The sequence below is a fragment of the Poecilia reticulata genome, chromosome 13 (assembly GCF_904066995.2).
Source record: "Poecilia reticulata chromosome 13, P_reticulata-male-v2, whole genome shotgun sequence".
Lineage (NCBI taxonomy): Eukaryota > Metazoa > Chordata > Actinopteri > Cyprinodontiformes > Poeciliidae > Poecilia > Poecilia reticulata.
In genome coordinates, this window is record NC_088842.1 from 23841523 (window position 1) to 23854317 (window position 12795).

At 40.1% G+C, this 12795-nt stretch overlaps 2 protein-coding genes across 5 annotated transcripts in view; one reads left to right on the top strand and one right to left on the bottom strand.

Annotated features, from left to right (window-relative positions):
• The window catches only part of lrrc75a (leucine rich repeat containing 75A), a 49258-nt gene extending 36468 nt beyond the window's left edge, over nucleotides 1-12790 (top strand). For all 4 annotated transcript variants that reach the window (XM_008426145.3, XM_008426143.3, XM_008426147.3 and 1 more), the window contains 2 exons: nucleotides 4644-4917; nucleotides 5747-12790. In XM_008426145.3, coding sequence (XP_008424367.1) covers nucleotides 4644-4917; nucleotides 5747-6367 — 895 coding nt within the window. In that variant the 3' untranslated portion in view covers nucleotides 6368-12790. The remainder of the gene's footprint in view (nucleotides 1-4643; nucleotides 4918-5746) is intronic.
• The window catches only part of LOC103474876 (uncharacterized), a 264378-nt gene that overhangs the window by 204392 nt on the left and 47191 nt on the right, over nucleotides 1-12795 (bottom strand). The window lies entirely within an intron of this gene.

Sequence of the window (12795 nt, forward strand, 5' to 3'; positions counted from 1 at the left end):
TTGTGGAAATACACTATATGTTTCATCATACTTTAGGGGAAAATGTTACAAGTTCTTTATTATTGGAGGTAAACTTAAGATGAAACCATTTCAAAAGTTTATTCCAAGAGCAGTATGAAATGCTAGTAATGACTTGTTACCTAACTGTTTCCTCAGTGTGGGGACAAGAGGAGGAGCAGCTGCTGAGTCACAAGTTATTTTAATGTCACTGTAATAATCAGAGCTGCACAGGGTCCAAGATGTTGCTCTGATTCTGCCAGGTTTCTAACAGAAATTTGGTCATTTATTTTAGATTCCTCATTCAACAGAAAAGCAACAACAGACTGATATTACGCACATAGACAGATACTAAACTGTAGTGCCACTGAGTTAACTTGAGGTTTTTTGTTTTTTTTTCAATTGAGCTAGCTTGACTTCAGTTGAATAAGTCCAGTTGGGTGCTGCTCAGTTAATTTTTGCTTCAAGAAAACAATCTGATGAGACTGTTGAAAAGGAATTAATGTTGTGTGCAAGTTGTGCTAAAACTAGGCAGCCTATCATCGGCGCTATTAACCTCTAAATTACCATCTCAATGCAAAACATGTTGCAGCAGCACAGATGTCCCCAACGCTAATGCCAACATTATCTCTGTTGTAGAGCTGCTATGTCTGTTGTAGAGCTGCTATGTCTATCCATGAATTAAAAACGCTACTTATTTGGTCAATGCAAGAGTTTCAATTAAAATTCGAATTAAATGTGATTAATTACACACCATGCAATCAACTTGTGCGGGCTGCACAGTGGCGCAGTTGCCAGAGCTGTTGCCTTGCAGCAAGAAGGTTCTGGGTTCGATTTCCGGCCCTGGTCTTTCTGCATGGAGTTTGCATGTTCTCCCTGTGCATGCATGGGTTTACTCCAGTTTCCTCCTACAGTCCAAACACATGACTGTCAGGTTAATTGGTGTGTCTAAATTGCCCCTAGGTGTGAGTGTGTGTGTGCATGGTTGTTTGTTCTTTGTGTTGCCCTGCGACAGACTGGCGACCTGTCCAGGGTGAACCCGCCTCTCGCCCGGAACATCAGCTGGAGATGGGCACCAGCACCCCTCCCGACTCCACCAAGGGACAAGGGTGTAAGAAAATGGATGGATGGAATCAACTTGAGTAAAAATTTTTATTGAACCTCACCATTACTTAAAGCTGCAGTATATAACTTTTATACATACTGTATACTCATATTTTTTTACATATTTGTTGACACGCTCACTATATCATGACAGTATGGTACGAGACAGATAATCAGTGAAAAAGTCAAGCTCTTCTGCCCTCTCCCAGCACTTCTGGTGCTAACTAGAAACAACCAATCAGGGCAAGGAGGCGGATCTTAGAGTTGTCAATTATCCTCTGTGTGGCGGAGATTGGTAATTTCACAGAGGATCCGTCTCATAACAAACTGTCACGTCGTGGTGACGGTTTTAACAAATATGTAAAAAACTTCTTTTTTTAAATAAAAGTTACATACTGCAGATTTAATGTACACCTTTACTTTCCAGGAATGAAGCCAGAATGAGATTCGTAGAGGAGAATCATCCTCCCTTCCACCGTATCGCCAGTGTTGTTGAGACAGAGGGTGGGTGACCCTGGTTTGAAGCTGGGAGGAGTGTGTCGCATTCCATGGCGTGGGATTCTGGTCTGAAGCCAAACACATCATGACTTCCTTTAGCTTCTCATCTGTGTTTTATTTCCACTCTGCGACTCATGCCTGCTCTTGTTTATTGCTTCAAATCGATGAGAAGAGAGCAGCACTGGAAGCTGTATGAGCTGTGACAGGCTATGGGGCTTTAAGCCATGGGAAAGCAACCCATGAAGCCATAGGAGAAAAATCCCTCCATGCTGATAGCACATCAGACTGCATGCGGTGCTTAAAAGATTGCCTTTGGGTTCAAGTGTATGTAATTTTACTTTCTGGTGGTCCTGTGAACTCAAGAGTGGAAGAGGAGGGGCTGCTGAACATGGGAGGTGGTATTATGGACTGGAACGATTAGATCAGTGTTTTCAATCTTGGAGTAACTGAGAGCCGAGGGCATCACCACACCAGCTGTGTCGACTAATTAGCACACTTTCACTTAGCGTGGAGGAGGAAATGGTGTGCTTGGACTGGGGTTGGTGCGCGTCCCTCCAGGGCTGCTGTGGGAAGTAGTTTGAGATCACTTACCCAGACTGTCAGTGGCAGCATCATCTGCTGCAAGGTGTTTTTTTAAAACACTTCATTACCAATTACATACACTTACATGTTTTCTCCCTTACACTCCCATTACACTCTAGCATATCTGCTTTTCATTTCAGTGGCATAGAAAGACGTGATTTTGCAGGGAGAATAACCTCCTTTCTACTATCTACCTCCACTAGGGATTTTGACCAGTATCGATGTTGATATTGCAGTAATGGCTGATAACCAATATTTACAGATGCATTACTTCACTACCCTTTCAACACTGAAAAGAAAAAACCCACTACATCACTATCACTGTCACATGACTAAACAAATACCTTCTTCAGAAACAAATCACAATAAGCTGGAATTAAATGTTGGTTGTTAATATCAGTACAGTTTTATTCATCGAATGGATAACAATATATTAAAAAAGGACTAATATCAGCTGACACTGATGTTAGTGCAGATATATCATGCCTCCCTTATCTCCCCATGCGCATCATAATAGTTCAAATATTAGTTTGATTACTAACAACATTGCCTAATCTCAAGTTTCTCTATTATAGATTCTCAGCATTCTCAGCTCACCTCAGCATGCTGAATGCTTTTTCTAATAGTGAAGCTGACATGCTTTATGATTAATTCTTCTAGGTATTTGACTACTTGGATATGTTCTTTAAAATTTCTTTACTGGACAGACAGTTGGTCCTTAATTATGAAAAAATTACCGGTTACTATGAAAACCAACAACTGTTAAGCGCAGCATAACTGAACTTAAAACACAAATAAATGTCTAAAGAAACAACTTGTTGACTAAATAAAATGAATTCAAAGAATAAACAAGCACATTTTGACAAACTTCATATTTATAATATTGTTAAAACAGAACCCTATTACATGGGCACTGGTGTATTTTTATTTCGCTTGGACAAAAAGATTCATTTTCACTTCTGTAATACTTTTGTTTTGACTAGAAGCCTCCTATAATCGAGGCTTGTTGGAGATGTAGGAAATAGCAGAAGGAAACTGCAGTTTAATAAGATTCATGGCTTAAGTCCCCTGAGACCCCAGATTGTAAAGTTCTGCCTGAGAGAATCCTTCTGATCCCGACCGAGACGAATGTCCTTAGCTGGGAAACACAGAAATGATGTAAAAGAAATAAGATAAGGTTCAGTCAGACGTGTCCACTTGTTGCTTGTTCAGTCAGTGTCAGTTCAGAACGCAAAATTATCTTTTTATTTCCTGGTTTAAATACTAACAGGTGTTCAGACTGAAACCGAAACATTATGAAAATCTCTGAATTTTTACATTTCGGTGGGCGATTCGTGGCAGCCATAGTGTATGACGAATACAGAAGAACAATGGATAGCAAAGGTCTGATCCTCAGAAGATGTCCTTAAATGGACCCACCTGGAATGATGTGCATAACATTCCTGTGCCTCGACCCAACCAATCAGAACCCGGCAGCTTAAAATCAAATCTAAAACATAACTCAATAACAAGGGACTGTCTCTGTGACCAGACAGAGGGAACAAAACCATTTTGGGAAGCTAGATTTGACCTCTCTTTTTTGCTTTGGGCTGCCGTGTCCTAGATTCCCCTAAAGTCCCTCTGGCTCACGAACAGATAAACGCATTCAGCTGCTAACTGTTGATAACAGTCCAGCCCTGCAGTCACACAAGATGGCTGGTTGCTTCTCATTATATCGTCTAAGGTAATTTTTTTTCCTTTTATGTGTCAGAACCCAAATGTTAATTTGCTGCCAGATACAGACACCAAAACTCAATTTATTTTTTTTGGCTCCAACATGTTTTCAAACAGCATTCAAGGCAAACAACCCCAACAAACAAACATTTATTGTTTTTTAACAGTTTATGTTCTTATTTGCCATACTTTAAATATTCAGTATTTAATTTTTATAAACATTTTTTTTTAAATATACATTTGTTAAAAGTAATTAAATGACAGGATAACCCAAGGCAGATAATCTGTGGAAAAAAAATCAGACTCTGCCCTCTCCCTGTTGTCCTACTGCCATCTGCAGAAATACAAAAACAACCAGTCGGAGCCAGACAGGTATTTTTCAAACTCAGCTTAATCTGATTTTCAGCTAATTTTGCCTGAGGATGAGAAGGTGCCAAATAATTATGCACAGTTTATATGGGTTTGATCTCCTTATTGCACAAATACATAATACCTGCTACATTTCGGACTTGAAAAATATGCATATAATTATTATATAGTCTAATTGGTGACCTACTAATAATGATTATGTGCAGAATGTATTGTGAAAATAGTGCTGTCTTTAGTCTTATACAACTAGCCATGGTAAATAATGCTATAATTGCAAAAAGTGTGACTTTATAATAGTGAAATATTCTGAACAGTTTGACTGATCTCTGAAAGGATCTGATCCACACCGCCTTAGATATTTTCCGTTCTTGTGTCTCCAGCCTAAAGGCGGTGTTGTCAGCTCCGTTGTCCAGCGGCGCCCTGGATCTGTCTGGCATCCCTCTAACGACTCGCGACATGGAGCGTCTGTCTGCACACCTGCAGCGTCACGCGTCCATCGTGGTCAGCTTGGAGCTGGGCTTCACCGAGCTGACTGACGAGGCTTTCCTCCAGCTCCTTCCCACGCTGGCTGCTCTGCCGCACCTGGAGACACTGGCTCTGAACGGAAACAGACTCACCAGAGCTATTCTGAAGGAGCTCACTGACGCCCTGAAGGTCAGAAAGGATTGTCTTGTTTTTTTTTACACCATTGATAATAATCAGGTGTTGTCGTGATGTCTGGGGGATTGGTGGTTTTTGTCATGGGGTTTATGTTATTCATAGTCTTTGCTTATTTATCTGTGGGTTGGGGTTCATAGTTGACCTGGTGTCATGTTTTGTTTCTCTAGGTTATGTTCCATTTGTGTTATGTTTTATTTAAATTAAAGTTTTGTTTAGATTAGTTTCTTGCTAATCTAATTCTCATGCTGGTCTAATCTCTGTTCATTGTTATTCTAGTCTCCCTTGTCTTGGTTCTGTTCAAGCCTTGATTATTACAGTCCCTCTGTTTCAGTCCTGTCATGTTCCAGTTTCCATGTTTTGGTTTTCTTTAGTTTCATTTGTGCTGAGAAGGTTCTGTCATCTTTTACATGCAAGGTTTTATTTCCTGTAGTCTCTCTCTAGTCGGCTTTCCTCAGGCCAACTTTCTAGCTCATGTTTTTCACCTGTGTTACCTGATTAGTTATCTTCCTCACCTGTCTCACGTAGTATTGAAATTCCTCATCATCCCTTTGTCTTGGGATTCTTGTGCATTTTATGTTTGTAGTTTGATGAACACTTATGTCCATGTCAAGTCTTTAAGTAAATCTTCACCATTCCACGTCGCCACTTGCATTTTGGCTCTTCCCTATTTTCACCTTCACCAGTCGTGACAGGTGTAGTAAAATAATTTTTTTCAGGTCTGTAAGAAGACTAGAGTATTTAAACCTAGTGTAGCTAATGTGGATCCTCAACAAAAAAAATGAAGCTAAACATCTCCTTTTAATGTGAATATTTCCCATTTCAGGATCCAAGCAGTTTTCCAAGTGTGACATGGATTGATTTGGGGAACAACGTGGACATCTTCTCCTTGCCTCAACCCTTCCTGGTCAGCCTGAGGAAGCGCTGCCCCAAGCAGGGCAACCTGCCCACCATCCTGGAGTTCGGCGAGAGTCAGGCCAGCGACCCTCCCGAAAGGCTGAGGGGTCTCGGAGAGGAGGAGGAGACGGACGATACCAACCTGACCGAGAGCATGGGCGAGCTCCGATCGGAGGTGGAGGAGGAGATGGACGGAGAGACGGAGATCGAGGAGATGATGGAAGAGCTGCTGGACTTCGACAGGGAGATTCAGGGCAAAGACGATGAGGAGGACAGCATGTGGACGCTGGGGGAGCAGCGGAAAGCGACGGTGAGGAGCAGGAGAGCGTGGCGAGAGGAGGAAGAGAAGGAGAAGGAAAAAGAGAAGGTGGACCAGAGAAGAGACATAAGACCCGGGAGGAGGGCGGTGATGGCAGAGGACGAGGACGACACACAGAGCCGTTCATCGCGCCTGTCCTGCTCCAGCCAGTCCCAGCACTCCTTTGCTGTAGTTGAGCCAATGAGAGTGGAGGAGGGGGACATGACGGACCAATCAGAACATTTAACCTGAGTGTTGCTCCCAAATCTGCTTGTGTTTTCCTTCTTGTGTCCCGTCCTGTGTGGACAGAGGCGATGGGAGTACAGGCTGCAGCGTTGCATGCGGTCCTCATGAACAAGCCCCCGCTGGTGACTTATGACCAACCGATCCGATACGCCTGAGGATGCACAGAATAGACTGATGAGGCTCAATGCAGAATGTTGATCTTGAATCAGGTCCTTCCTTGTTATAATTGTGCTAATACCTACATGTGCCTGTAGCACCTCTGTTTGCTGGTTCAAAATGAGATGAAACCAAGCCGGAGAACCTTTCCCTCCCACAACCACCAGGATCAGAAGACGAGCAGAAATCAAAAGTTAAGCCATCGGCGTAAATCTGCTGCTGCAGTCCAACCAAACAGGTGCGCAGTGTTTCACAGGCGGAGAGCAAACCAGTCGCCATGAAGAAGTTACAAAAGAAAACTTGCTATTTTAGACTGAATGTGTACAGAGGATAGATGTGCTAGGACCGGCCACGTCTCCGAACATGAAACATTTAGAAGTACTTTTCCTCATAATCTAGGTCATGCTTTTACTCCATGGCTCAGTACGCGAGCGTGCGTCACATGCTTACAGCGCTGTGTTTATATATAGCCCCCGCCGCCCCTATGGTTGCACTCAGGTAGCAGTATGTAGCTTTCACCCAGCTGTGCTTTCCCTCCTCACGTAACATCATGCAGAACTTTTACAGATAAACTGTATTTTTGGTTGTACTATAAATATCAAAATATATATAAGATGTTTGAGGAGATATCGCGTAGCTTAGTTCTGAAGTTCTAACAACCAAGAGCTCATGTTTAGTACTATTGGAGTCTGGAGCAGCAATATTTATGAGCTAAACTAGTCTACTAGATATTTTATAAGGGAACAAGTTGTATTGTTGCAGAGAGACAGACCTAGACATATAGAGAAATATGAGAATGAAAACTTAGCTTCATCCAAATGCAGTAAATATGTACAAAGTCAGATGTTGCCTCGTTCACAGGTGGAGCTGAACAACCAGGTAATCAATCAGCAACACTTCATACTGTGTTGCCGAGCCACAAGTAAGGAAGTCATCTTATCGGTTTGACTTAAAAAGTTAGTTTGCCTCTAGTAGGAAACTTTTCTTAGTGAGTATTAATTGACGAATAGTCGGTTCAAAACGTGCTGAAAATCTTATCAAAGCTTGAGATCCAAGCTGCACAACATAGCTGGATCACTGCTGGGTTATGCAACGGTACAACCTGCAAAGACACAAAATACTAAAGGGACAAAAAAAACATACCTATTGAGAAACAAATGTATTGCATGTATTCGTTTTCAAACAGACTATAAAGGGAAGGTCAATAAACACATGGGAGTCAGGAAGTCTGTGCTACAAAGTGAACTGTGAAGCCGGAACAGAAAGTTTTGTGCAGCTTTCAACATTAGCTTTGAATCTGGTATTTCTAAACTTCAACTGAAACATCAGAGAAAACGAGAACCTAGAGAGAAATATTTATTTTGTAGGCAGTACCTCTTAGGTTTTATTATCTTAAAGGTTTTGTTAGCATCTAACTTTCTACTAGCGAATGAAGCTAACGGCTAGTCCAAGAAGGGCCAGCTTAAAACTGCTGCAGTTTTAAAAACATCGTAGAGATTTACACAAACACTGTTTTATGAACCTTTGAAGGAAGATATTTTCACGGTTTCACTTTTTATTTATTTAGATGAAAAACAAAACTCATACTTACAACACAACATGCACACATTTTTGCTTTTTGCACCACTTTCCTCTTCTATCAGGCAGTTATTCTGACCTGAAAACCTTTCCATATTCCTTTCTCATTGCATGTTTCTCTCAGGAGAATCACTGTTGACATTCAGCCTCAGCCCTCCGTTTGCTGTGTGAATAACCATTGGCTCCTCTGCAAATAATCTTCCAAAGTAAACATTTTAACAGTTTAAAGGTCTATTAAATAACATTTTCAGAAATCTCTAAATGTAAGAAATCAGTTTCGCTCTTGGCCCTTCTCAGACTAGCCATTAACTTTAGCCTGTGGAACGATCCAAGCTAGATACTAAACGACAAGATTAAGTCTTAATCATAATGCTGGTGAAACAGTAACAGCAAGCAGTAAAAAAAATAAAATCATTTTTAATTCTCTGTGTTGCTGATTTTGTGCACAAATGCAAGAAATTAATAAATGGGAAAGTAAGTTCTTGAAACAATCAATAATCCTCTGACTAAAATTACATTTAAAAATTCAGTTTCTTCAGAAGTACTTTTTATCTACAAACTGAAAAAATGGCATTCACGTTTTCAAAAGTAAATGTTTTTTTGGCTTAACTGTCTCACTAAACAGAAAAAAATCTTAAGGAGCACTAAGTTTATCGTTGGATGTAAAACTAAAATCAGAAACCTGAGTTTGCAAAGATTTATTTGAGAGCTATGTATATTTTTGGCTCCTGAAAAGGCAGCTTTTAGGTCATGTCCAATGTTCATCTAAGAAGTTTGAGCTGTGCCTAAGAAAAAATACTTTGTGGTTATTCCTATGAGTTAATATTTTTCAGTACATTTCTCCTTATTTGTTGGTGAAAGATTAAGACTAACAAAGACAACAGATTTAAACTGGAATTAAAACAGTTTGCAGAACATTTTCTTGTTATGTTAGATATTTGTTTTAGACTAACAAACTAATACTGCTGTTTGAAGTAAGTCCCATTAGAAGCAGTTCAGATGAGATGGGATCATTTTTTCCTGCCTTTGTTGCTTTTGCATTTATCATTTTTTATGTTTTTCATTTGTTCAAAGCAGTATTGTTGCTTCGGTAGTGGATAACTGCATACAAAACTATTCTAATCTGTGTTTCTTTCCGTCTACAACAGTAAATTAATTTCGGTGAGTCATCCTGCTAACTTCCAGCAGAGTGACTCGCACGGTTTCTGTAGTCCAGGGCTGGCAAGTCCAGTCTGTCAGAGACCGCAACTTTCAGATGCACCCATGTCTCAACACACAAATGGCTGAATCCTGTCATCACCATGTCATTCAGTTCATTCAGGATACATCTAACCGGGCATCCCTGGGCACAAAACCTTACCTGATGAGCACTTTACACTTTACAGCGCCCATGTACTCCTAGGTGCCTGCTTCATATTGAAGTCCAGCCCAATCAAAGTCCCCAATCCAATAAGTGCTATCAGTTTAGACATTAACGGACCCTGTGAGGATTTGTTAAGACCATTTTTTGCAGATCTAGGCTGACGATGCACCACCTGTCTGACTTTGTTCTGCATTTAATTCTTGCTTGTGTTGCTGCTTCACACTGCTGAGCGGAGATCTTCAATGTGCCTCTGTTGTTCATTTTGACCCGACGTTGCAGTGCAGTCTCGTGATCTTCGAGTGGAACTAAATAAAAAAGGGAAAAGATTATTTTTTATTCTCTCCTCGAGAGTCAACAGTTTCACTCACCAAGATGGGGCTCATACTTTCTCTTTTGTAAAACTTGCTAACGACATCGATCACTGACACAACACAACTGCAGTTAGTTTCTAATAGATTCAGCTGCGTCATGATAATGACAAATCGAACTGTAGCATCAGTCAGGCATTAGCACGCCATGGTCTCTTTGAACCACCACAGCTCCAGATGTTTTTTATGTTTATGACTTCAGTCTTAAGTGATCAAACGATGGGCCAAATGACATCACTTAAGGACACTTATCAGACTTAAAACACTTCAGTAGAGAGAGAAAAATAGGCCGTACAGTACCAGTAGAAAGTTTTCCGACTCTTTCAAGGCTTCTGATTTTACAGCGTGTTTAAAAACAGGCTCAGTGAACACTGAACCCCATCCTGACCAATCAAAGGCATGTTTCTGGAGTGTTTCATTAATCAAGTCTCAGTTATGTAAAATAGAGAGGGGTTTTTACAAAGCACAGACACGGGGAGGAATACTGGAAAACTGTGTATCGCTTAATGTGTGCAGCATGGGGATAAATATTGACAATAACCCATTTAATTTTGAGACAGTGGGGTGTTTCTTTATTGCTCTCGGCAGGATATTCCCAGAATCAGATCGTACCAGAAGTGCAGTAAATGATTATCTGGCTTTAAATCCTTTTACCTGATGTAATTTAAACCAGAATCTATTAAACCCAAATTTTACCAGGTGGATTTTAGAGAAAGGTGGAGAGAGAAAATATTATGTGGTTTTTTTTTTAACAGTATTACAGAATTCAAAGCCATTGTGATCAGTATTCAGAATAATTCAAACATTGTGGTCACCCTCTGATGCTCTGTACCGGATTACAGGAAAAGCAGTAAAGCAAAACAGAAACATACAACAGTGCAGATTAGTTTCGACAGACAAACTTTATCACTGGCACACACACAGTTATAGTTAATGATTACATGTTTAAGCACTTTTTATCTTATTTTTCCAAGATAGATTCGAAAAACCTCAGAGATCTAATGATCCTCGCATCACGAGGCAATGTTTTCCACTCATTAGTTGCCTTTACAGAAAAAGCCAATTTCCTAGCAGGACGGTGAAATGGGATGCACATTTTCTCCCAGAAGATATTCTCACTGACTGAATCATTTCTAAAGGGCGAGTATGCATAAAATCGGAGTTTTACTTTCATCTTCAGTTGTTACCTAAGACTAATTAACCTAATAGTCAAGTTTTTGGACTGTGGGAGAAAACTGTAGCACCTGGAGAAAATCTATTATAATTTTGTTATTCCCTTTCAACTTTTTTTTTTTTTTTTATATATATATATATATTTAGTTTTTTGTTAAGCAGGGACAATTAGTTACAATAAAAATATTGGTGGTTTTAATAAAAGAAAAGAAAAGAGTCATATTTTCGTGGAGCTTGAGTTCTTTTCCCTTTGTCCTCCCTGGGTAAGCATTTAGTCATCACTGCACTTAACAAAACATTAAACTGATCCACATTCTCCACAGACATACCTTTTGATGTTCCACAAAATTAGCAACATTTCCTCACATTTAGACCCACAGATATACTTGCATATATGGCAAGACAAGAGACGGAGTGACGGCAGCTTTGCTGTGAGGGCTCTCAGGGTTGGGTTATCTTAGGGCAGGAAAACATAACTGAGAAACAACCAGGACTTAAAATGGCCTTGAAAAAAATTCAGTAGAAACCTTGGAGTCTAGACCTTTCCCTCGAAGGGTTGGAAAACTTTCCCTTATCACAGATGGAGAAGACAGCCATAAATTAAACGTCATAAAATGACTTTAATGTAGAACTGAGCTTAGATTTACCAAATACTCTCTACCAAAGTTAAATATATGTTTTCCCTCTGGTAAAGCCTTACAAATTCATCCAGAACCGTCTGATGGTCGATTTTAACAGAATCTTCATCTTAGCTGTTCATCAGTGACAGGATGACATTTTTATGGACAGGTGGTTAATGTTTGACCTCATTGATACCAGCAGGATATTATTAATAGCTTTGCACATCCAACTAATATCAAAGAAAAAAGAATCCCTTTAATCCACTCGAACAATAAGCGACTCTCCAAAACCAGTTTCATAAGGAATGAACCCTTTACAACAACAAATGACTTTAAATATTGCATGCTATCTTGTACTTGAACTAACCTGTGTGTTCTGTCAGAGCAACGGGTTTTGTTTATTCAGTGCTTTGGGGTCAGGGTCTTGCAGGTTCATTGCGGTGATTACTCTGACTGCCTTTCAACGAGTCCCAACCGGAGGTACGTGTACTTAATCATAATGAGCTGCCGCCAGGCACACGTCTGCTTTTAATGTCAAGGTCACGGCAAATCGAAACAACCAGACCGCTGCTTGAATTAATTCCATAAATCAACAGATGGAGGCGATTAATTGGAATCTTCTGATTCAGGAAATTCAATAGAAAGAATAATCTTTCTATTGAATATGAGCTTCTCTTTTTGGTGAGAGAAGCTCATATGTTGGTCAGTTCGGGGCAAAGTTTTAAATTATAGCGAAGTACGTTTTTTTTGTTTCCTTCTTGCCCTTTGCGTAGGATTCCAGAGGCAGAATGGCGAGTCCCTCTCTGTTACAGTAAGACGATCGTGTTATTCACCTTGGACTTACAGAAAGCAAGGAAAGATACTGTACATCCTCCTCAAGGACTCTGCTGAGCTGGTGTAGAAAAATGAACATTGGAGTGAATCTGTAGGCATGAATGGCCTTGGATCGTTTCTTGATCAGTGATTCTTTATGCTCTGTATACTCCTCAGTCTACCGTATGCTTCTATAAATATTCTTTATACTAACTTAATTTTTTGTCACTTTGTCAATCTGATTGTTTTGAAGAACTTTATAGACTTACTAAAATCCGAGATGATTTGTATGACTGTGATTTGCTGTTTTGCCTTGGGTCTAACCAATAAAGTCTATGATAAGAGGAAGAATAACTCAGCTAT